General features: G+C 50.8%; 1 protein-coding gene across 1 annotated transcript; it reads right to left on the bottom strand.

Moving 5' to 3' along the window:
* Nucleotides 1-17883: 17883 nt before the first annotated feature.
* Nucleotides 17884-26064, bottom strand: LOC132387372 (outer dynein arm-docking complex subunit 4-like; the record flags this gene model as incomplete). The annotated part of the gene is made up of 4 exons (XM_059959742.1): nt 25945-26064; nt 20156-20387; nt 18042-18142; nt 17884-17925 (listed from the first exon to the last, which is right to left on the bottom strand). Coding segments are annotated over exons 1-4 (495 nt in total), but the record flags the coding sequence as incomplete, so codon positions are not given.
* Between the last annotated feature and the right edge of the window lie 491 nt (nt 26065-26555).

Consider the following 26555-nt stretch of genomic DNA (forward strand, 5'->3'; position numbering starts at 1 on the left):
CGATACAGGAGCCTGAAGACCCACACTCATCAGGATGGAGATACAGGAGCCAGAAGACCCACACTCATCTGGGAGGTGATACAGGAGCCTGAAGACCCACACTGATCAGGGAGAGATACAGGAACCTGAAGACCCACACTCATCAGGGTGGAGATATAGGAGCCTGAACACCCACACTCATCAGTGTGGAGATACAGGAGCCTGAAGACCCACAATCATCAGGGAGAGATACAGGAGCTTGAAGACCCACACTCATCAGGGAGAGATACAGGAGCCTGAAGACCCACACTCATCAGTGAGAGAAACAGGAGCCTGAAGACCCACAATCATCAGGGAGAGATACAGGAGCCTGAAGACCCACAATCATCAGGGAGAGATACAGGAGCATGAAGACCCACACTCATCAGGAAGGAGATTCAGGAGCCTGAAGACCCACACTCATCAGGAAGGAGATTCAGGAGCCTGAAGACCCACACTCATCAGGGAGAGATACAGGAGCCTGAAGACCCACACTCATCAGGGAGAGATACAGGAGCCTGAAGACCCACACTCATCAGGGAGAGATACAGGAGCCTGAAGACCCACACTCATCAGGGTGGAGATACAGGAGCCTGAAGACCCACACTCAGCAGGGAGAGATACAGGAGCCTGAAGACCCACATTCATCAGGGAGGATATACATGAGCCTGAAGACCCACACTCATCAGTGAGGAGATACAGGAGCCTGAAGACCCACACTCATCAGGAAGAGATACAGTAGCCTGACGACCCACACTCATCAGTGTGGAGATACAAGAGCCTGAAGACACACACTCATCAGTGAGGAGATTCAGGAGCCTGAAGACCCACACTCATCAGGAAGGAGATCCAGGAGCCTGAAGTCCCACACTCATCAGGGTGGAGATACAGGAGCCTGAAGACCCACACTCATCAGGGTGGAGATACAGGAGCCTGAAGACCCACACTCATCAGTGAGGAGATACAGGAGCCTGAAGACCCACACTCATCAGGGTGGAGATACAGGAGCCTGAAGACCCACACTCATCAGGGAGAGATACAGGAGCCTGAAGACCCACAATCATCAGGGAGAGATACAGGAGCCTGAAGACCCACACTCATCAGGGAGGAGATACAGGAGCCTGAAGACCCACACTCATCTGGGAGGCGATACCGGAGCCTGAAGACCCACACTCATCAGGGTGGAGATACAGGAGCCTGAAGACCCACACTCATCAGGGAGAGATACAGTAGCCTGAAGACCCACACTCATCAGGGAGAGATACAGGAGCCTGAAGACCCACACTCATCAGTGAGGAGATACAGGACCCTGAAGACCCACACTCATCAGGAAGAGATACAGTAGCCTGACGACCCACACTCATCAGTGTGGAGATCCAAGAGCCTGAAGACCCACACTCATCAGGAAGGAGATTCAGGAGCCTGAAGACCCACACTCATCAGGGTGGAGATACAGGAGCCGGAAGACCCACACTCATCAGGGAGAGATACAGGAGCCTGAAGACCCACACTCATCAGGGAGAGATACAGGAGCCTGAAGACCCACACTCATCAGGTAGAGATACAGGAGCCTGAAGACCCACACTCATCAGGGTGGAGATACAGGAGCCTGAAGACCCACACTCATCAGGGAGAGATACAGGAGCCTGAAGACCCACATTCATCAGAGAGGATATACATGAGCCTGAAGACCCACACTCATCAGTGAGGAGATACAGGAGCCTGAAGACCCACACTCATCAGGAAGAGATACAGTAGCCTGACGACCCACACTCATCAGTGTGGAGATACAGGAGCCTGAAGACACACACTCATCAGTGAGGAGATTCAGGAGCCTGAAGACCCACACTCATCAGGAAGGAGATCCAGGAGCCTGAAGTCCCACACTCATCAGGGTGGAGATACAGGAGCCTGAAGACCCACACTCATCAGGGAGAGATACAGGAGCCTGAAGACCCACAATCATCAGGGAGAGATACAGTAGCCTGAAGACCCACACTCATCAGGGAGAGATACAGGAGGCTGAAGACCCACACTCATCAGTGAGGAGATACAGGAGCCTGAAGACCCACACTCATCTGGGAGGCGATACCGGAGCCTGAAGACCCACACTCATCAGGATGGAGATACAGGAGCCTGAAGACCCACACTCATCAGGAAGGAGATTCAGGAGCCTGAAGACCCACACTCATCAGGGAGAGATACAGGAGCCTGAAGACCCACACTCATCAGGGTGGAGATACAGGAGCCTGAAGACCCACACTCATCAGGGAGGATATACAGGAGCCTGAAGACCCACACTCATCAGTGAGGAGATACAGGACCCTGAAGACCCACACTCATCAGGAAGAGATACAGTAGCCTGACGACCCACACTCATCAGTGTGGAGATACAAGAGCGTGAAGACCCACACTCATCAGGAAGGAGATTCAGGAGCCTGAAGACCCACACTCATCAGGGAGGATATACATGAGCCTGAAGACCCACACTCATCAGTCAGGAGATACAGGAGCCTGAAGACCCACACTCATCAGGGAGGATATACTTGAGCCTGAAGACCCACACTCATCAGTCATGAGATACAGCAGCCTGAAGACCCACACTCATCAGGGAGACATACAGTAGCCTGACGACCCACACTCATCAGTGTGGAGATACAGGAGCCTGAAGACCCACACTCATCAGTCAGGAGATACAGGAGCCTGAAGACCCACACTCATCAGGGAGGATATACTTGAGCCTGAAGACCCACACTCATCAGTGTGGAGATACAGGAGCCTGAAGACCCACACTCATCAGGGAGGATATACATGAGCCTGAAGACCCACAATCATCAGTCAGGAGATACAGGAGCCTGAAGACCCACACTCATCAGGGAGGAGATACAGGAGCCTGAAGACCCACACTCATCAGGGAGAGATACAGTAGCCTGACGACCCACACTCATCAGTGTGGAGATACAGGAGTCTGAAGACCCACACTCATCAGGGAGGATATACATGAGCCTGAAGACCCACACTCATCAGTCAGGAGATACAGGAGCCTGAAGACCCACACTCATCAGGGAGGAGATACAGGAGCCTGAAGACCCACACTCATCAGGGAGAGATACAGTAGCCTGACGACCCACACTCATCAGTGTGGAGATACAGGAGCCTGAAGTCCCACACTCATCAGTGAGGTGATTCAGGAGCCTGAAGACCCACACTCATCAGGGAGAGATACAGGAGCCTGAAGACCCACACTCATCAGGGTGGAGATACAGGAGCCTGAAGACCCACACTCATCAGGGAGAGATACAGGAGCCTGAAGACCCACACTCATCAGGGTGGAGATACGTGAGCCTGAAGACCCACACTCATCAGGGAGGAGATACAGGAGCCTGAAGACCCACACTCATCAGGGAGAGATACAGTAGCCTGACGACCCACACTCATCAGTGTGGAGATACAGGAGCCTGAAGACCCACACTCATCAGGGAGGATATACATGAGCCTGAAGACCCACACTCATCAGTCAGGAGATACAGGAGCCTGAAGACCCACACTCATCAGGGAGGAGATACAGGAGCCTGAAGACCCACACTCATCAGGGAGAGATACAGTAGCCTGACGACCCACACTCATCAGTGTGGAGATACAGGAGCCTGAAGTCCCACACTCATCAGTGAGGTGATTCAGGAGCCTGAAGACCCACACTCATCAGGGAGAGATACAGGAGCCTGAAGACCCACACTCATCAGGGTGGAGATACAGGAGCCTGAAGACCCACACTCATCAGGGAGAGATACAGGAGCCTGAAGACCCACACTCATCAGGGTGGAGATACAGGAGCCTGAAGACCCACACTCATCAGGGAGAGATACAGGAGCCTGAAGACCCACACTCATCAGGGTGGAGATACAGGAGCCTGAAGACCCACACTCATCAGGAAGGAGATTCAGGAGCCTGAAGACCCACACTCATCAGGAAGGAGATTCAGGAGCCTGAAGACCCACACTCATCAGGGAGAGATACAGGAGCCTGAAGACCCACAATCATCAGGGAGAGATACAGGAGCCTGAAGACCCACACTTATCAGTGAGGAGATACAGGAGCCTGAAGACCCACACTCATCAGGAAGAGATACAGTAGCCTGACGACCCACACTCATCAGTGTGGAGATACAGGAGCCTGAAGACACACACTCATCAGTGAGGAGATTCAGGAGCCTGAAGACCCACTCTCATCAGGAAGGAGATCCAGGAGCCTGAAGTCCCACACTCATCAGGGTGGAGATACAGCAGCCTGAAGACCCACACTCATCAGGGTGGAGATACAGGAGCCTGAAGACCCACACTCATCAGTGAGGTGATACAGGAGCCTGAAGACCCACACTCATCAGGGTGGAGATACAGGAGCCTGAAGACCCACACTCATCAGGGAGAGATACAGGAGCCTGAAGACTCACAATCATCAGGGAGAGATACAGTAGCCTGAAGACCCACACTCATCAGGGAGAGATACAGGAGGCTGAAGACCCACACTCATCAGTGAGGAGATACAGGAGCCTGAAGACCCACACTCATCTGGGAGGCGATACCGGAGCCTGAAGACCCACACTCATCAGGATGGAGATACAGGAGCCTGAAGACCCACACTCATCAGGAAGGAGATTCAGGAGCCTGAAGACCCACACTCATCAGGGAGAGATACAGGAGCCTGAAGACGCACACTCATCAGGGTGGAGATACAGGAGCCTGAAGACCCACACTCATCAGTGATTAGGTTCAGGAGCCTGAAGACCCACAATCATCAGGGAGAGATACAGGAGCCTGAAGACCCACACTCATCAGGGAGAGATACAGGAGCCTGAAGACCCACAATCATCAGGGAGAGATACAGGAGCATGAAGACCCACACTCATCAGGAAGGAGATTCAGGAGCCTGAAGATCCACACTCATCAGGAAGGAGATTCAGGAGCCTGAAGACCCACACTCATCAGGGAGAGATACAGGAGCCTGAAGACCCACACTCATCAGGGTGGAGATACAGGAGCCTGAAGACCCACACTCATCAGGGAGAGATACAGGAGCCTGAAGACCCACACTCATCAGGGTGGAGATACAGGAGCCTGAAGACCCACACTCATCAGGGAGAGATACAGGAGCCTGAAGACCCACATTCATCAGGGAGGATATACATGAGCCTGAAGACCCACACTGATCAGTGAGGAGATACAGGAGCCTGAAGACCCACACTCATCAGGAAGAGATACAGTAGCCTGATGACCCACACTCATCAGTGTGAGAAACAGGAGCCTGAAGACCCACAATCATCAGGGAGAGATACAGGAGCCTGAAGACCCACAATCATCAGGGAGAGATACAGGAGCATGAAGACCCACACTCATCAGGAAGGAGATTCAGGAGCCTGAAGACCCACACTCATCAGGGAGAGATACAGGAGCCTGAAGACCCACACTCATCAGGGAGAGATACAGGAGCCTGAAGACCCACACTCATCAGGGAGAGATACAGGAGCCTGAAGACCCACACTCATCAGGGAGAGATACAGGAGCCTGAAGACCCACACTCATCAGTGAGGAGATACAGGAGCCTGAAGACACACACTCATCAGTGAGGAGATTCAGGAGCCTGAAGACCCACACTCATCAGGAAGGAGATCCAGGAGCCTGAAGTCCCACACTCATCAGGGTGGAGATACAGGAGCCTGAAGACCCACACTCATCAGGGTGGAGATACAGGAGCCTGAAGACCCACACTCATCAGTGAGGAGATACAGGAGCCTGAAGACCCACACTCATCAGGGTGGAGATACAGGAGCCTGAAGACCCACACTCATCAGGGAGGAGATTCAGGAGCCTGAAGACCCACACTCATCAGGAAGGAGATCCAGGAGCCTGAAGTCCCACACTCATCAGGGTGGAGATACAGGAGCCTGAAGACCCACACTCATCAGGGTGGAGATACAGGAGCCTGAAGACCCACACTCATCAGTGAGGAGATACAGGAGCCTGAAGACCCACACTCATCAGGGTGGAGATACAGGAGCCTGAAGACCCACACTCATCAGGGAGAGATACAGGAGCCTGAAGACCCACAATCATCAGGGAGAGATACAGTAGCCTGAAGACCCACACTCATCAGGGAGAGATACAGGAGGCTGAAGACCCACACTCATCAGTGAGGAGATACAGGAGCCTGAAGACCCACACTCATCTGGGAGGCGATACCGGAGCCTGAAGACCCACACTCATCAGGATGGAGATACAGGAGCCTGAAGACCCACACTCATCAGGAAGGAGATTCAGGAGCCTGAAGACCCACTCTCATCAGGGAGAGATACAGGAGCCTGAAGACCCACACTCATCAGGGTGGAGATACAGGAGCCTGAAGACCCACACTCATCAGGGAGAGATACAGTAGCCTGAAGACCCACACTCATCAGGGAGAGATACAGGAGCCTGAAAACCCACACTCATCAGTGAGGAGATACAGGACCCTGAAGACCCACACTCATCAGGAAGAGATACAGTAGCCTGACGACCCACACTCATCAGTGTGGAGATCCAAGAGCCTGAAGACCCACACTCATCAGGAAGGAGATTCAGGAGCCTGAAGACCCACACTCATCAGGGTGGAGATACAGGAGCCGGAAGACCCACACTCATCAGGGAGAGATACAGGAGCCTGAAGACCCACACTCATCAGGGAGAGATACAGGAGCCTGAAGACCCACACTCATCAGGGTGGAGATACAGGAGCCTGAAGACCCACACTCATCAGGGTGGAGATACAGGAGCCTGAAGACCCACACTCATCAGGGAGAGATACAGGAGCCTGAAGACCCACATTCATCAGGGAGGATATACATGAGCCTGAAGACCCACACTCATCAGTGAGGAGATACAGGAGCCTGAAGACCCACACTCATCAGGAAGAGATACAGTAGCCTGACGACCCACACTCATCAGTGTGGAGATACAGGAGCCTGAAGACACACACTCATCAGTGAGGAGATTCAGGAGCCTGAAGACCCACACTCATCAGGAAGGAGATCCAGGAGCCTGAAGTCCCACACTCATCAGGGTGGAGATACAGGAGCCTGAAGACCCACACTCATCAGGGTGGAGATACAGGAGCCTGAAGACCCACACTCATCAGTGAGGAGATACAGGAGCCTGAAGACCCACACTCATCAGGGTGGAGATACAGGAGCCTGAAGACCCACACTCATCAGGGAGAGATACAGGAGGCTGAAGACCCACACTCATCAGTGAGGAGATACAGGAGCCTGAAGACCCACACTCATCTGGGAGGCGATACCGGACCCTGAAGACCCACACTCATCAGGATGGAGATACAGGAGCCTGAAGACCCACACTCATCAGGAAGGAGATTCAGGAGCCTGAAGACCCACACTCATCAGGGAGAGATACAGGAGCCTGAAGACCCACACTCATCAGGGTGGAGATACAGGAGCCTGAAGACCCACACTCATCAGGGAGAGATACAGTAGCCTGAAGACCCACACTCATCAGGGAGAGATACAGGAGCCTGAAGACCCACACTCATCAGTGAGGAGATACAGGACCCTGAAGACCCACACTCATCAGGAAGAGATACAGTAGCCTGACGACCCACACTCATCAGTGTGGAGATACAAGAGCCTGAAGACCCACACTCATCAGGAAGGAGATTCAGGAGCCTGAAGACCCACACTCATCAGGGTGGAGATACAGGAGCCGGAAGACCCACACTCATCAGGGAGAGATACAGGAGCCTGAAGACCCACACTCATCAGGGAGGATATACATGAGCCTGAAGACCCACACTCATCAGTCAGGAGATACAGGAGCCTGAAGACCCACACTCATCAGGGAGGATATACTTGAGCCTGAAGACCCACACTCATCAGTCATGAGATACAGGAGCCTGAAGACCCACACTCATCAGGGAGACATACAGTAGCCTGACGACCCACACTCATCAGTGTGGAGATACAGGAGCCTGAAGACCCACACTCATCAGTCAGGAGATACAGGAGCCTGAAGACCCACAATCATCAGGGAGGATATACTTGAGCCTGAAGACCCACACTCATCAGTCATGAGATACAGGAGCCTGAAGACCCACACTCATCAGGGAGACATACAGTAGCCTGACGACCCACACTCATCAGTGTGGAGATACAGGAGCCTGAAGACCCACACTCATCAGGGAGGATATACATGAGCCTGAAGACCCACACTCATCAGTCAGGAGATACAGGAGCCTGAAGACCCACACTCATCAGGGAGGAGATACAGGAGCCTGAAGACCCACACTCATCAGGGAGAGATACAGTAGCCTGACGACCCACACTCATCAGTGTGGAGATACAGGAGCCTGAAGACCCACACTCATCAGGGAGGATATACATGAGCCTGAAGACCCACACTCATCAGTCTGGAGATACAGGAGCCTGAAGACCCACACTCATCAGGGAGGAGATACAGGAGCCTGAAGACCCACACTCATCAGGGAGAGATACAGTAGCCTGACGACCCACACTCATCAGTGTGGAGATACAGGAGCCTGAAGTCCCACACTCATCAGTGAGGTGATTCAGGAGCCTGAAGACCCACACTCATCAGGGAGAGATACAGGAGCCTGAAGACCCACACTCATCAGGGTGGAGATACAGGAGCCTGAAGACCCACACTCATCAGGGAGAGATACAGGAGCCTGAAGACCCACACTCATCAGGGTGGAGATACAGGAGCCTGAAGACCCACACTCATCAGGGAGAGATACAGGAGCCTGAAGACCCACACTCATCAGGGTGGAGATACAGGAGCCTGAAGACCCACACTCATCAGGAAGGAGATTCAGGAGCCTGAAGACCCACACTCATCAGGAAGGAGATTCAGGAGCCTGAAGACCCACACTCATCAGGGAAAGATACAGGAGCCTGAAGACCCACAATCATCAGGGAGAGATACAGGAGCCTGAAGACCCACACTCATCAGTGAGGAGATACAGGAGCCTGAAGACCCACACTCATCAGGAAGAGATACAGTAGCCTGACGACCCACACTCATCAGTGTGGAGATACAGGAGCCTGAAGACACACACTCATCAGTGAGGAGATTCAGGAGCCTGAAGACCCACTCTCATCAGGAAGGAGATCCAGGAGCCTGAAGTCCCACACTCATCAGGGTGGAGATACAGCAGCCTGAAGACCCACACTCATCAGGGTGGAGATACAGGAGCCTGAAGACCCACACTCATCAGTGAGGAGATACAGGAGCCTGAAGACCCACACTCATCAGGGTGGAGATACAGGAGCCTGAAGACCCACACTCATCAGGGTGGAGATACAGGAGCCTGAAGACCCACACTCATCAGGGAGAGATACAGGAGCCTGAAGACCCACATTCATCAGGGAGGATATACATGAGCCTGAAGACCCACACTCATCAGTGAGGAGATACAGGAGCCTGAAGACCCACACTCATCAGGAAGAGATACAGTAGCCTGACGACCCACACTCATCAGTGTGGAGATACAGGAGCCTGAAGACACACACTCATCAGTGAGGAGATTCAGGAGCCTGAAGACCCACACTCATCAGGAAGGAGATCCAGGAGCCTGAAGTCCCACACTCATCAGGGTGGAGATACAGGAGCCTGAAGACCCACACTCATCAGGGTGGAGATACAGGAGCCTGAAGACCCACACTCATCAGTGAGGAGATACAGGAGCCTGAAGACCCACACTCATCAGGGTGGAGATACAGGAGCCTGAAGACCCACACTCATCAGGGAGAGATACAGGAGCCTGAAGACCCACAATCATCAGGGAGAGATACAGTAGCCTGAAGACCCACACTCATCAGGGAGAGATACAGGAGGCTGAAGACCCACACTCATCAGTGAGGAGATACAGGAGCCTGAAGACCCACACTCATCTGGGAGGCGATACCGGAGCCTGAAGACCCACACTCATCAGGATGGAGATACAGGAGCCTGAAGACCCACACTCATCAGGAAGGAGATTCAGGAGCCTGAAGACCCACACTCATCAGGGAGAGATACAGGAGCCTGAAGACCCACACTCATCAGGGTGGAGATACAGGAGCCTGAAGACCCACACTCATCAGGGAGAGATACAGTAGCCTGAAGACCCACACTCATCAGGGAGAGATACAGGAGCCTGAAGACCCACACTCATCAGTGAGGAGATACAGGACCCTGAAGACCCACACTCATCAGGAAGAGATACAGTAGCCTGACGACCCACACTCATCAGTGTGGAGATACAAGAGCCTGAAGACCCACACTCATCAGGAAGGAGATTCAGGAGCCTGAAGACCCACACTCATCAGGGTGGAGATACAGGAGCCGGAAGACCCACACTCATCAGGGAGAGATACAGGAGCCTGAAGACCCACACTCATCAGGGAGGATATACATGAGCCTGAAGACCCACACTCATCAGTCAGGAGATACAGGAGCCTGAAGACCCACACTCATCAGGGAGGATATACTTGAGCCTGAAGACCCACACTCATCAGTCATGAGATACAGGAGCCTGAAGACCCACACTCATCAGGGAGACATACAGTAGCCTGACGACCCACACTCATCAGTGTGGAGATACAGGAGCCTGAAGACCCACACTCATCAGTCAGGAGATACAGGAGCCTGAAGACCCACACTCATCAGGGAGGATATACTTGAGCCTGAAGACCCACACTCATCAGTCATGAGATACAGGAGCCTGAAGACCCACACTCATCAGGGAGACATACAGTAGCCTGACGACCCACACTCATCAGTGTGGAGATACAGGAGCCTGAAGACCCACACTCATCAGGGAGGATATACATGAGCCTGAAGACCCACACTCATCAGTCAGGAGATACAGGAGCCTGAAGACCCACACTCATCAGGGAGGAGATACAGGAGCCTGAAGACCCACACTCATCAGGGAGAGATACAGTAGCCTGACGACCCACACTCATCAGTGTGGAGATACAGGAGCCTGAAGACCCACACTCATCAGGGAGGATATACATGAGCCTGAAGACCCACACTCATCAGTCAGGAGATACAGGAGCCTGAAGACCCACACTCATCAGGGAGGAGATACAGGAGCCTGAAGACCCACACTCATCAGGGAGAGATACAGTAGCCTGACGACCCACACTCATCAGTGTGGAGATACAGGAGCCTGAAGTCCCACACTCATCAGTGAGGTGATTCAGGAGCCTGAAGACCCACACTCATCAGGGAGAGATACAGGAGCCTGAAGACCCACACTCATCAGGTTGGAGATACAGGAGCCTGAAGACCCACACTCATCAGGGAGAGATACAGGAGCCTGAAGACCCACACTCATCAGGGTGGAGATACAGGAGCCTGAAGACCCACACTCATCAGGGAGAGATACAGGAGCCTGAAGACCCACATCAGGGTGGAGATACAGGAGCCTGAAGACCCACACTCATCAGGAAGGAGATTCAGGAGCCTGAAGACCCACACTCATCAGGAAGGAGATTCAGGAGCCTGAAGACCCACACTCATCAGGGAGAGATACAGGAGCCTGAAGATCCACAATCATCAGGGAGAGATACAGGAGCCTGAAGACCCACACTCATCAGTGAGGAGATACAGGAGCCTGAAGACCCACACTCATCAGGAAGAGATACAGTAGCCTGACGACCCACACTCATCAGTGTGGAGATACAGGAGCCTGAAGACACACACTCATCAGTGAGGAGATTCAGGAGCCTGAAGACCCACTCTCATCAGGAAGGAGATCCAGGAGCCTGAAGTCCCACACTCATCAGGGTGGAGATACAGCAGCCTGAAGACCCACACTCATCAGGGTGGAGATACAGGAGCCTGAAGACCCACACTCATCAGTGAGGTGATACAGGAGCCTGAAGACCCACACTCATCAGGGTGGAGATACAGGAGCCTGAAGACCAACACTCATCAGGGAGAGATACAGGAGCCTGAAGACCCACAATCATCAGGGAGAGATACAGTAGCCTGAAGACCCACACTCATCAGGGAGAGATACAGGAGGCTGAAGACCCACACTCATCAGTGAGGAGATACAGGAGCCTGAAGACCCACACTCATCTGGGAGGCGATACCGGAGCCTGAAGACCCACACTCATCAGGGAGAGATACAGTAGCCTGAAGACCCACACTCATCAGGGAGAGATACAGGAGCCTGAAGACCCACACTCATCAGTGAGGAGATACAGGAGCCTGAAGACCCACACTCATCAGGGAGGATATACTTGAGCCTGAAGACCCACACTCATCAGTCATGAGATACAGGAGCCTGAAGACCCACACTCATCAGGGAGACATACAGTAGCCTGACGACCCACACTCATCAGTGTGGAGATACAGGAGCCTGAAGACCCACACTCATCAGTGAGGTGATTCAGCAGCCTGAAGACCCACACTCATCAGGGAGGATATACATGAGCCTGAAGACCCACACTCATCAGTCAGGAGATACAGGAGCCTGAAGACCCACACTCATCAGGGAGGAGATACAGGAGCCTGAAGACCCACACTCATCAGGGAGAGATACAGTAGCCTGACGACCCACACTCATCAGTGTGGAGATACAGGAGCCTGAAGTCCCACACTCATCAGTGAGGTGATTCAGGAGCCTGAAGACCCACACTCATCAGGGAGAGATACAGGAGCCTGAAGACCCACACTCATCAGGGTGGAGATACAGGAGCCTGAAGATCCACACTCGTCAGGAAGGAGATTCAGGAGCCTGAAGACCCACACTCATCAGGGAGAGATACAGGAGCCTGAAGACCCACACTCATCAGGGAGAGATACAGGAGCCTGAAGACCCACACTCTCCAGGGTGGAGATACAGGAGCCTGAAGACCCACACTGATCAGGGAGAGATACAGGAACCTGAAGACCCACACTCATCAGGGAGAGATACAGGAGCCTGAAGACCCACACTCATCAGGATGGACATACAGGATCCTGAAGACCCACACTCATCAGTGAGGAGATACAGGAGCCTGAAGACCCACACTCATCTGGGAGGCGATACAGGAGCCTGAAGACCCACACTCATCAGGGTGGAGATACAGGAGCCTGAAGACCCACACTCATCAGGAAGGAGATTCAGGAGCCTGAAGACCCACACTCATCAGGGAGAGATACAGGAGTCTGAAGACCCACACTCATCAGGAAGGAGATTCAGGAGCCTGAAGACCCACACTCATCAGGGTGGAGATACAGGAGCCTGAAGACCCACACTCATGAGTGAGAGATACTGGAGCCTGAAGACCAACACTCATCAGGGTGGAGATACAGGAGCCTGAAGACCCACACTCATCAGGGAGAGATACAGGAGCCTGAAGACACACACTCATCAGGGAGAGATACAGGAGCCTGAAGACCCACACTCATCAGGGAGAGATACAGGAGCCTGAAGACCCACACTCATCATTGAGAGAAACAGGAGCCTGAAGACCCACAATCATCAGGGAGAGATACAGGAGCCTGAAGACCCACACTCATCAGGGAGGATATACATGAGCCTGAAGACCCACACTCATCAGGGAGGATATACATGAGCCTGAAGACCCACACTCATCAGGAAGGAGATTCAGGAGCCTGAAGATCCACACTCATCAGGGTGGAGATACAGGAGCCTGAAGACCCACACTCATCAGGAAGGAGATACAGGAGCCTGAAGACCCACACTCATCAGGGAGATATACAGGAGCCTGAAGACCCACACTCATCAGGGAGAGATACAGGAGCCTGAAGACCCACACTCATCAGGGAGAGATACAGGAGCCTGAAGACCCACACTCATCAGGGAGAGATACAGGAGCCTGAAGACCCACATTTATCAGGGAGGATATACATGAGCCTGAAGACCCACACTCATCAGTGAGGAGATACAGGAGCCAGACGACCCACACTCATCAGTGTGGAGATACAGGAGCCTGAAGACACACACTCATCAGTGAGGAGATTCAGGAGCCTGAAGACCCACACTCATCAGGAAGGAGATCCAGGAGCCTGAAGTCCCACACTCATCAGGGTGGAGATACAGGAGCCTGAAGACCCACACTCATCAGGATGGAGATACAGGAGACTGAAGACCCACACTCATCTGGGAGGTGATACAGGAGCCTGAAGACCCACACTGATCAGGGAGAGATACAGGAACCTGAAGACCCACACTCATCAGGGTGGAGATATAGGAGCCTGAAGACCCACACTCATCAGTGTGGAGATACAGGAGCCTGAAGACCCACAATCATCAGGGAGAGATACAGGAGCTTGAAGACCCACACTCATTAGGGAGGAGATACAGAAGCCTGAAGACCCACACTCATCAGGGAGGAGATACAGAAGCCTGAAGACCCACACTCATCAGAGAGAGATACAGGAGCCTGAAGACCCACAATCATCAGGGAGAGATACAGTAGCCTGAAGACCCACACTCATCAGGGAGAGATACAGGAGCCTGAAGACCCACACTCATCAGTGAGCAGATACAGGAGCCTGAAGACCCACACTCATCTGGGAGGCGATACAGGAGCCTGAAGACCCACACTCATCTGGGAGGCGATACCGGAGCCTGAAGACCCATACTCATCAGGATGGAGATACAGGAGCCTGAAGACCCACACTCATCAGGAAGGAGATTCAGGAGCCTGAAGACCGACACTCATCAGGCTGGAGATACAGGAGCCTGAAGACCCACACTCATCAGGGAGAGATACAGGAGCCTGAAGACCCACTCTCATCAGGGAGGATATACATGAGCCTGAAGACCCACACTCATCAGTGAGGAGATACAGGAGCCTGAAGACCCACACTCATCAGGAAGAGATACAGTAGCTGACGACCCACACTCATCAGTGTGGAGATACAGGAGCCTGAAGACACACACTCATCAGGGAGAGATACAGGAGCCTGAAGACCCACACTCATCAGGAAGGAGATACAGGAGCCTGAAGACCCACACTCATCAGTGTGGAGATACAGGAGCCTGAAGACCCACAATCATCAGGGAGAGATACAGGAGCCTGAAGACCCACACTCATCAGGAAGGAGATTCAGGAGCCTGAAGACCCACACTCATCAGGGAGAGATACAGGAGCCTGAAGACCCACACTCATCAGTGATTAGGTTCAGGAGCCTGAAGACCCACAATCATCAGGGAGAGATACAGGAGCCTGAAGACCCACAATCATCAGGGAGAGATACAGGAGCCTGAAGACCCACACTCATCAGTATGGAGATACAGGAGCCTGAAGACCCACAATCATCAGGGAGAGATACAGGAGCCTGAAGACCCACACTCATCAGTGTGGAGATACAGGAGCCTGAAGACCCACACTCATCAGTGAGGAGATACAGGAGCCTGAAGACCCACACTCATCTGGGAGGCGATACCGGAGCCTGAAGACCCACACTCATCAGGATGGAGATACAGGAGCCTGAAGACCCACACTCATCAGGAAGGAGATTCAGGAGCCTGAAGACCCACACTCATCAGGGAGAGATACAGGAGCCTGAAGACGCACACTCATCAGGGTGGAGATACAGGAGCCTGAAGACCCACACTCATCAGTGATTAGGTTCAGGAGCCTGAAGACCCACACTCATCAGGGAGAGATACAGGAGCCTGAAGACCCACACTCATCAGGGAGAGATACAGGAGCCTGAAGACCCACACTCATCATTTTAGAAACAGCTTCTTGCCCACCACAGTCAGAATCTGATATCTGGATGGTCCCATCAACAGTGCATCACTATTCCTTTTCCTCACACTGTGAAATCTTTTGTTCTGTGCATTAGAAACTTTTATCTCTTTGCTGCAGAACAAAAATTTCAGCACGTGGTTCGGTGACGATGTACATGATTCTGATTCTGATCCGGATCGACCCGGATTCCATTCAGGGAAATCTGGAGTTGGGAGCTTGCATGACCTCTGACCTTGGGACTTGCTGAGTTGAGGGTTGTTGGGGTCGGCAGGGGGTGGGGGTGGGAACATAACTGAATCGTATCCTGCCGCTGTGGATCTCTGGTCAAAATCAGAATTAGTTTTAATATCAATGGCATATGTTGTGAAAAATATGATTTCGTTGCAGCAGGACACTGAGATACTCAACAAAGAAACCGTTAATTAAGATCAAAATATATCAACTAAAAGAGAGCATATTGAGGCGGTGTTCATGAGTTCAATGTCCGTTCAGAAATCTGATGGCAGAGGGGAAGAAGCTGTTCCTGAATCGCTGAGTGTGTGCCTTCAGGCTCCTGTACCTCCTCCCTGATGGCAGAGGGGAAGAAGATGTTCCTGAATCGTTGAGTGTGTGTCTTCAGGCTCCTGTACCTCCTCCCTGATGGCAGAGGGGAAGAAGCTGTTCCTGAATCGCTGAGTGTGTGCCTTCAGGCTCCTGTACCTCCTCCCTGATGGCAGAGTGGAAGAAGCTGTTCCTGAATCGTTGAGTGTGTGTCTTCAGGCTCCTGTACCTCCTCCCCGATGGCAGAGTGGAAGAAGCTGTTCCTGAATCTCTGAGTGTGTGTCTTCAGGCTCCTGTACCTCCTCCCTGATGGCAGAGGGGAAGAAGCTGTTCCTGAATCGCTGAGTGTGTGTCTTCAGGCTCCTGTACCTCCTCCCTGATGGCAGAGGGGAAGAAGCTGTTCCTGAATCGCTGAGTGTGTGTCTTCAGGCTCCTGTAACTCCTCCCTGATGGCAGAGGGGAAGAAGCCGTTCCTGAATCGCTGAGTGTGTCTTCAGGCTCCTGTAACTCCTCCCTGATGGCAGAGGGGAAGAAGCCGTTCCTGAATCGCTGAGTGTGTCTTCAGGCTCCTGTACCCCCTCCCTGATGGCAGAGGGGAAGAAGCTCTTCCTGAATCGTTGAGTGTGTGTCTTCAGGCTCCTGTACCCCCTCCCTGATGGCAGAGGGGAAGAAGCTCTTCCTGAGTCGTTGAGTGTGTGTCTTCAGGCTTCTGTACCCCCTCCCTGATGGCAGAGGGGAAGAAGCTGTTCCTGAATCGTTGAGTGTGTGTCTTCAGGCTCCTGTACCTCCTCCCTGATGGCAGAGGGGAAGAAGCTGTTCCAGAATCGCTGAGTGTGTGTCTTCAGGCTCCTGTACCCCCTCCCTGATGGCAGAGGGGAAGAAGCTGTTCCAGAATCACTGAGTGTGTGTCTTCAGGCTCCTGTACCTCCTCCCTGATGGCAGAGGGGAAGAAGCCGTTCCTGAATCACTGAGTGTGTCTTCAGGCTCCTGTAACTCCTTCTTGATGGCAGAGGGGAAGAAGCAGTTCCTGAATCGCTGAGTGTGTCTTCAGGCTCCTGTAACTGCTCCCTGATGGCAGAGGGGAAGAAGCTGTTCCTGAATCGTTGAGTGTGTGTCTTCAGGCTCCTGTACCTCCTCCCTGATGGCAGAGGGGAAGAAGCTCTTCCTGAATCGTTGAGTGTGTGTCTTCAGGCTCCTGTACCTCCTCCCTGATGGCAGAGGGGAAGAAGCTGTTCCAGAATCGTTGAGTGTGTGTCTTCAGGCTCCTGTACCCCCTCCCTGATGGCAGAGGGGAAGAAGCTGTTCCTGAATCGCTGAGTGTGTCTCTTCAGGCTCCTGTACCTCCTCCCTGATGGCAGAGGGGAAGAAGCTGTTCCTGCAACAAGGTGACCAGAATTGAACACACACAAAGAAACTTTTTTCTATATAATCCATAAGAGACAGGAACATAATTAGGCCATTCAGCCCATCGAGCCTGGTCCACCATTCCATCACGGCTGATTTACTATCCCCCTCAACCCCATTCTCCTCCCCGCAGCCCCTGACGCTCTGACTGACGAAGAACCTGTCACAAGTGACTTGGCCTCCACGGCCGCCTGCAGCAACAGAGACAGGCAAACCAGAGGATTAAGTCATGCCGAGGAAAGAGAAAATATCTCGATAAGTTATACTGAGGAGCGATAACAGTGAGAGATCTGAAGGTAGTGCTCACGTTTGAGATCGCCACCTGTGCCGCGTCGTCGTTCAGCAAGCTGGCTTTCTCCAGCGCCTTCTCAAAGAACGTCAATGCCTTGTGCAGGTTGCCGAGTTTGACTGGAAGGACACAAGTCGCACAGTTAGGGTTGCCAAAGAGGATGCAAGCGTTCCCCGTTGTCAGCAACACACACACACACACACACACACACACACAGACACACACTCAGACACACAAGCGCAGACACAGACACAGACACACAAGCGCAGACACAGACACAGACACACACTCAGACACACAAGCGCAGACACAGACACAGACACACTCAGACACACACACACACACACATACACAGACACACACTCAGACACACAAGCGCAGACACAGACACACACTCAGACACACACACACGCACATACACAGACACACACTCAGACACACAAGCACAGTCAGATACAGACACACGCGCGCATGCATGCACATGCACAGACACACATGCACACACACACTCAGACACGCGCACACAGACACACGCACACACATACACACATGCACACAGACACACACACTCAGACACGCACACACAGACACACGCACACACAGACACACGCACACACATACACACATGCACACAGACACACACACTCAGACACGCACACACAGACACGCGCACACACACGCTGGAGGAGCTCAGCAGGTCAGGCAGTGTCTGTGGAGGGGAATCATCAGTTGATGTTTCACTAGGGAAGGTGACATTACGTCTCAGATGGGAGAAAATCAGAAGTCAAACTTTTGATCCTCGATTTGATCTTGAGAAAAGGTGGGGTTCATTCGCCCGCTACTATCATCTGATTTGAGTTAATCAAATTCGGATTTTTCTTTGTGGATTTGAGTTGGCGGATTGATGTTTTTCTTTTGTGGAAGCTTGTGTGATGTACATCTCCGGGGTTATGCTCCCAATGGGGGTTTTTTCCAGTTCGTAGGGGTTCTTTTTTTTCCTTTTTCTTTCAAGAAAAATATTCTTAACACTTTATTTTTTCCTATTATTATTGATGTATTGCTTAGCTTTGTTAATCAGTCATTTGCTAATTTAATTCCTTATTGTACATAATGACATATTGACTTAATGTTTTTTTTGTCAACCTTCAAAAATAATTAATAAAAAAGACTTTTAAAATGGGAAGGAAGGGAGGAGGAGGAGGAGTAGGAGAGTCAGAAGGTGGGTGGGGAAGGTAAAAGGCTGGAGAGGGAGGAAACCGGCGGCAGAGGAGAGCGGATCATGGGAGAACGGAGGAGAGGTACCAGGGGGAGTTGTGAGACCAGACTGGGGAATGGAACCAGGCGTCACAACACCAGTGTGCAGCAGAAGAGCGTCTCAGCACGCCGAACCTCGAAGGGGACGGGTATGACCTCCCGTCCCGAGTAAACTGTCCGGTGGGGGCAGGCAGGTGCGTCTTGCACCTTGGTCCCAGAGGAAGGCTGTTCCGTCCGGCTGCAAAGGCGCGTATGACTGAATGGCGACAGGCTTGAGCCCGGGCAGACAGAGCAGAAAAGCACGCTCGTCTTCCAGCTCCCCAATCAGTTCGGACCTTTCCTCCCAGCAAGTACGGCTCATTTCTTTTTTTTAAAAAAATGCTCCGTTTCGAGTCAAATAAAATCAAAAACCACACGTGGACGCGGCCGGGCGAGACAGCGTTCCTCGGGGGACCGTGGCGCAAGAAACATACCCAAAAAAGGGAAAAAAAAGAGAACACAGTCATGTAAGAAAACTAATTTTTAGTCTGAGTCCCACAAATTGATGGTTCCTGGTCTGTCATTCTACCGATTCAACACTGGAGGGCAGCACCGAGGGGTCTGAACATGGGCGCCACGCTAGGACTGAGGCCTAGTTCTCACTACAACTGAGGCGACGCTGCTTCCTCGCCACCTGTCTCACCAGCCAAGCAGGCCTGCGTCAATCGACACCCAACAGGGCCTTGCCATCGCAGAAGAAGCGTCCAAGACGCACGGTCTCAGAAGCAAACTGTGAATTAGATCGTCATCTGGACTGACCCGCACTGGGTAAACGTGGGAGGACACGGGAGAGGGCTGGAACTCGGGGGAGAGGTTCGGAGCAGGCTGGCCCTCCTTACACTCAGCCTGCGCCACGAGCACGTTGGAGTTCATTTTCCACTCTTGGTCTCCCGCCTTCTCCGCCGATGCCAGGGACTTCAAGCCGTAGTCACGGGCCCCTTCGTGATTCTTCAGCTCCAGGTAGCAGCGCCCAATCTCGTGGAAGAGCCAAGTACGCTCCAGGCTGGATTTGGCCAGCGGCTCCTTCTCCAACCACCTGCGTGGGGGGAGAAGAAAAACATGAATTGGAAACTTTAGAAGTGACCATTTTTTTAAAAGTCTGAAGAAACTAAGATGGAAAATGAATCTCAGGGTTTTATATGGTGACACAGAGGTACTTTGAGCCGGCCAGACTGGAACTTATCAACCCCGAGCTTGCTTTTATTTTGCTGCCCTGACGAACTCCGTCGCTCGTGTAATGAAGGAGTGGCAAGTCTGCCAAGGACTTTCCAGAGCCCGTCTTCAGCTGTGAAGCCCAGACCAGTTGTGGATGACTTCACTCACCCCAGCTCCGAACTAGTTTCCGCAACCCGGGGAACCACGACTCATGACCTCAACGTTTAATGCTCGTTTATGATCCCTTTTTCCCCATCTGCACAGTTTGTTGCCTCCTGCACGCCGGCTGAGTTGGTCCATCTCGGGGCGTGTGGGGTCTGTCACTGATTCAATCGCGGTTCTCTCTACTTACCGTGAGTGCCTGCAAGAAAATGAATCTGGTGGGGGGGGGTTGTACATGTGAACTCATTTCCATTTCGGGCATTATTTTTACTTTCAGCTTTAGAGTCACACAGGTCACTGCATCACGTAGCCTGTCCAGTCTGTGCCGGGCTATCGATTAGCCTACTCCCAATGGCCGGCACCGGGACCACAGGCCTCCACACCCCTCCCGACCGTGCACCCGTCCAAATTTCCCTTAAACGCTGAAATCGAGCTGGGACCCAGCACCACCTGCGCGGGCGGCTCATTCCACCTTCTGAGTGAAGAAGTCTCCCCTTAACCCATGACCTCTGGTTGCAGTCCCACCCAGCCTCAGTGGGAAAAGCCTGCTTGTATTTACCCTGTCTGTACCACCCTTCATAATTTCCTATACCACTATCAAATCTTCTCTGTTCTGGGGAATAAAGTTAAATCTTTCCCCTGTAACTCCGGCCCTCCAGACCCGGCAACATCCTTGTAAATTTTCTCTGTACTCCATTCAATCTTGCTTACATCCCTCCTGTAGTAAGGTGACCAAACCTCCAGTGGCCACACATTTTAATTCCACATCCCATTCCCATTCTGATATGTCTATCCAGGGCCTCCTCTACTGTCGAGATGAATCCAAACTCAGGTTGGAGGAACAACACCTTATATACCGGCTGGGTAGCCTCCAACCTGATGGCATGAACATTGGCTTCTCTAACTTCCATTTATGCCCCTCCTCCCTTTCTTACCCCATCCCTGACATATTTATTCCCCTCTTTTTTTTCCTCTCTCTGCCCCTCTCACCATCACTCCTTGCCTTTTCTCCATCTCCCTCTGGTGCTCCCCTCCCCTTTTCTTTCTCCCGAGGTTTCCCGTCCCATGATCCTTTCCCTTCTCCAGCTCTGTATCCCTTTTGCCGATCAGCTTTCCAGCTCTCAGCTTCACCCCAGCCCCTCCGGTCTTCTCCTATCATTTCGGATCTCCCCCTTCCCCCTCCTACTTACAAATCTCTTACTATCTCTTTTTTCGGTTAGTCCTGACGAAGGGTCTCGGCCCGAAACGTCAACTGTACTTCTTCCCATAGACGCTGCCCGGCCTGCTGCGTTCCACCAGCATTTTGTGTGTGTGTTGTTTCCTGTACTCAGTACTTTGATTTATGAAGGCCCATGCGCCTAAAAGCTTTTCTTTACAACCCTACCCACCTGTGACGTCACTTCCACTGAGCTACGGACCCGTATTCCCAGAACCCTTTGTTCCTCAGTGCCCTACCGTTCCTACCAAAAACACAGCACCTCACCCTTGTCCGCATTAAATTCCATCGGCCATTTTCTCCCAGCCGGTCCAGATCACCTCCGCAAACCACGATCGCCTTCCCTCACTGCCCACGACATCCCCGAGCTCGGCGTCACCTGCAAATCGGCTGATCCGGCTAACCACATTACCATCCAGATCGTTGATTGAGACGTCAAACAACAAAGGACCCAGCAGCGATCCCTGCGCCACGCCACAGGCTTGACCAGCCTCCCGCGCAGGACCTTGTCAGATGCCTTGCTAAAGCTCAGGGAGGCCACATCCGCTGCCTTGCCTTCATTCACTTTCCCGGTAACTTTCTCGAAAGTTGGTTAGACACAGCACAGCATGCACAAAGCCAGTGCCTGTGTACCCCTTTCTTTCTTTTTACAATATTTTTATTCAGAAGAAAAAAAACCAAGATTTACAGAGTGCAACACGTAGATACATCTCAACACAACTTGTATACATTCATATATTGTGATAAAATTGATTAAAATGTTATAGCGTAACACATAAAGGTATACCACTCTGTAATCAAAAAATTTAAAGGTAGGTCATACATCATAAAAGAATTTTTTTATATAATAAAAAGTCAACCCCCTACCAAAGAAAAAAGCTGATGGATGATAATGGATAAATTAGAAAAGAAAACATATTTGCTTAAGAAGAGAAGATAAAAATATACATAAAAGTCTGTGGACTGTTAAACTTTATAAATTGGAAAAGTAATTTAGGAAAGGTCCCCAGATATCATAAAAAGATTGTTTCGAATTTAAGGCTGAGCAGTGGAACTTTTCGAAATTTAAATAAGACATAATATCACGTAGCCATTGGAGATGTGTAGGAGGGGCAGACTCCTTCCATTTAAGCAAGATTGCTCCTCTTGCTAAAAGAGAGGTAAAAACTAAAACCTGTAGGTTAGGAGTATTTAAAGTTATATCTTCATTTGCAATAATACCAAACAAGGCAGTAAGGGGATTTGGGTCAAATTGGACCCTAAAAAGTTGTGAGAAGGTATGAAATACTTCCTGCCAAAACTTTTCAATTATAGGGCAAAACCAAAACATATGAATTAAAGGGGCATCAGCAGAGTTGCATTTATTACGAAGTGGAGAAACATTCGGGTAAAAACTGGACAGCTTCCGTTTAGAAATGTAAGCTCTATGAACCACTTTAAATTGTAGAAGAGAATGACGAGCACAGAAAGATGATTTATTAACCCGTTTAAGAACTTTATTCCATCTATCATCAGAAATCTGACAATTTAGGTCATCCTCCCAAGCTTTTTTTTAAATTTTATCTAAAAAGTCTTGTCTAGAATCAATCAACAAGTTACAGATACCAGTAATAGAACCATTAACAAAAGGTTTTAAATTTAAAAGATCATCCAGTAAATTTTTTTTTATCAGGACCTATAGGAAATGTAGCTAATTGGAAACGTAGAAAATCTCTAATTTGAAGGTATCTGTAAAAATGTGTACCTACTCAGTCCCTGTCTGTCCAAATACGGATAGATCCGGTCCCGGAGAACACCTTCCTATAGCTTTCCCACCGCCGATCTATAATTCCCTGCTTTTGTGCACGGAGCCTTTCTTCAGCAGTGAGACGGCACTTGCTATCCTCCAATCCTCTGACATCCCACCTGTGGCTAAGCACATCTTAAATATCTCTGCAATTTCCACATCAGCCTCCCGCGGGGTCCCAGAGAAAACCTCGTCAGGCCCCTGGGGATCCGTCCACCCTAATTTGCCTCAAGACAGCAAACACCTCCTCCTCCTCCTCTACGGGCTCCATGACTCACCTTGCCTCACTTCTAAGGGCTCTGCGTCCATCTCCCGATTAAACATAGATGCGGGGGGGAGAAAAAAGCCAATTTGAGATCTCCCCACATCTCTTTGGGCTCCACACATGGAGTACCGATCTGATCTCCCAGAGGACCGATTCCGTCCCTTGCAGTCCGTTCGTTCGAAGCCCTTGGGCTCCTCCTTCACCTTGCCTGCTACAGCACCCTCCTCTTCTTCCAGCCCTCCTGATTTCAGTGTTCTCCAGCATTTCTTATACCCCTCAAGTACCTCGTTTGCTCCGGCCTGCCCGCGCCTGAAAAACACCCCCTTCTTCCTAACCAGGCCCTCAATATCTCCTGAAATCCAAGGTTCCCTAAAACTCGTTACCCTTGCCTCTTATTCTGACAGGAATGTACAAACTCCATACCCTCAATTTCACTTTTGAAGGCCTCTCACTGCAAATGAAGATACAACTTGAAATACTCCTAACCTACAGGTTTTCGTTTTTACCTCTCTTTTAGCAAGGAGAGCTATCTTGCTTGAATGGAAGGAGTCTACCCCTCCTACACATCTTCAATGGCTACGTGATATTATGTCTCATTCAAATTTAGAAAAGATCCGCTGCTCAGTCTTAAATTCAAAACAATCTTTTTATGATATCTGGGGACCTTTCCTAAATTACTTTTCCAATTTATAAAGTTTAACAGTGCACAGACTTTTATGTATATTTTTATCTTCTCTTCTTAAGCAAATGTTTTTTTTCCAATTATCCATTATCATCCATCAGCTTTTTTCTTTGGTAGGGGGTTGACTTTTTTTTAATATAAATAATTTCTTTTATGATGTATAACCTACCTTTAAATTTTTGATTACAGAGTGGTATACCTTTATGTGTTACGCTGTAACATTTTGATCAATTTTATTACAATATATGAATGTACACGTTACATTGAGATGTATCTATGTGTTGCACTCTGTAAATCTTGTTTTTTCTTCTGAATAAAAATATTATAAAAAGAAAGCCTTGCACTTCCCTAGTACACCTTCGCCAGGAGACAACCCCAACAATCCGCACTTGCCAAATCCTTTCCGGGGCCTTCAAAATTGGCCTTCCTCCGACTTAGAATCTCAGCCCGAGTTATCAAGTGTGGACTTGCAGCCTAATTCACTTACGGCAACCTTTGGGATTATTCCAGAGGAAACGGGAAGTGTTCCTGCTTCTGCTCAACACGTGGTAGCCTTTTCAACTTTATTGACCAGGGAGCTATCTTGTTATATTGGAAAGATTCTAATCCGCCTACTCTTTTTCACTGGCTCTCCTCCACCGTGTCCTGTTTAAGTTTGGAGAAAATTAGAAGCTGGACGTTTGACACGTCTTCTAATTTTGAGCAAGCCTGGCGGCCTTTTATTCAATAATTTCATATGATTTAATTTTTTTTTCTCTCGTTTCTAATTGCAATTTTTTTCTTTCTCTTTTTGTTCCTCTTTACCCGCGAAGGTTCAGAATTGACCAGAGGGATGTTTTCTTTTTTTTCTTTTCTAATTTTATCCTCAAATGGACTGCCCCAGTCTCTCTTTTTTTTGTGTGTTTTAGATTAGTTTAGTGGGTTTTTTTTCTTCCTCATTATAAAAATTTCCAGTCTTTTTTTTTCTGTATGTATCGCCAAGAGCTGTGGCTCCTTTTTTATATACAATAGCTGAATATCATATTTATATGACTTTGACGGTACATATCCCTTTTGTTGTTTGTACGTTTTTTGCACTGTGTTTGCTATAACTTCTCCTCTGATTTGTATCATTTTTTTGTTTAAAAATCATTTTAAAAAAAAGATTGAAAATGAAATGAATCTCAGCCCGAACACCAGGCCGAGCCTTTTCCATAATCACCTTGAAACTGGCGGCGCTGTGATTCCCAGATGCAAAGTGTCTCCCCCCACCCCCCCGCCACACACAAACGTCTGTCACCCGCCCTGTCCCATCCCCTGGCAGGAGATCCAGTATCACATCGCCCCTCACTGGGATTCCAAGCGCTGATTAAGGAAACTTGCCTGAGCACTCTCGACGAACTTCATCCCGTCCAGCCCTTCTGCAGGATGGAGACTCGCAGTCAGCAGGCGGAAAATCAAAATCACCACCACAGCTCTGCGTTTCTTGCAAAAGCCAGCCATCCCTCTCAAAAGTTCATCCCTCTAAACCCCTGTCGGGCCAACCTGGGGCCACGAGTGTGGTCGTACCCTTCTTGTGTCTCCGTTCAGCCCGCAAGGTCTCGCTAGACGAGTTTTCCAGGCGGTCCGGACGGATGACACCCGCGATGTTTTCCCTGATTAGTAACACCACCCCTCCCCCCTTTAATCCCTCCCGCTCTGTCACGTCGGAACCCCAGAACACCTAGCTGCCAGTCCTGCCCCCCCTGCAACCAAGTCTCACTCAAAATCATAATTCCGCCCGTTGATCCACGCCCTGATCTCATCCGCCTTTCCGACGGTAGTCCTCTCAGCAAAATATATGCAGCTCGGGACACCAGTCCTGCCCGTGCTCATCCTTTCGATTCCTGACTTAGCAACACCTTTCTCCACAACCACTCCACTATCTGATCCGGCACGCTGGTTCCCACCCCCAAAACTCTAGCACAATGAAACCTTCCCGCTCGGATATCAGT

The sequence above is a fragment of the Hypanus sabinus genome, unplaced genomic scaffold (assembly GCF_030144855.1).
Source record: "Hypanus sabinus isolate sHypSab1 unplaced genomic scaffold, sHypSab1.hap1 scaffold_1784, whole genome shotgun sequence".
Lineage (NCBI taxonomy): Eukaryota > Metazoa > Chordata > Chondrichthyes > Myliobatiformes > Dasyatidae > Hypanus > Hypanus sabinus.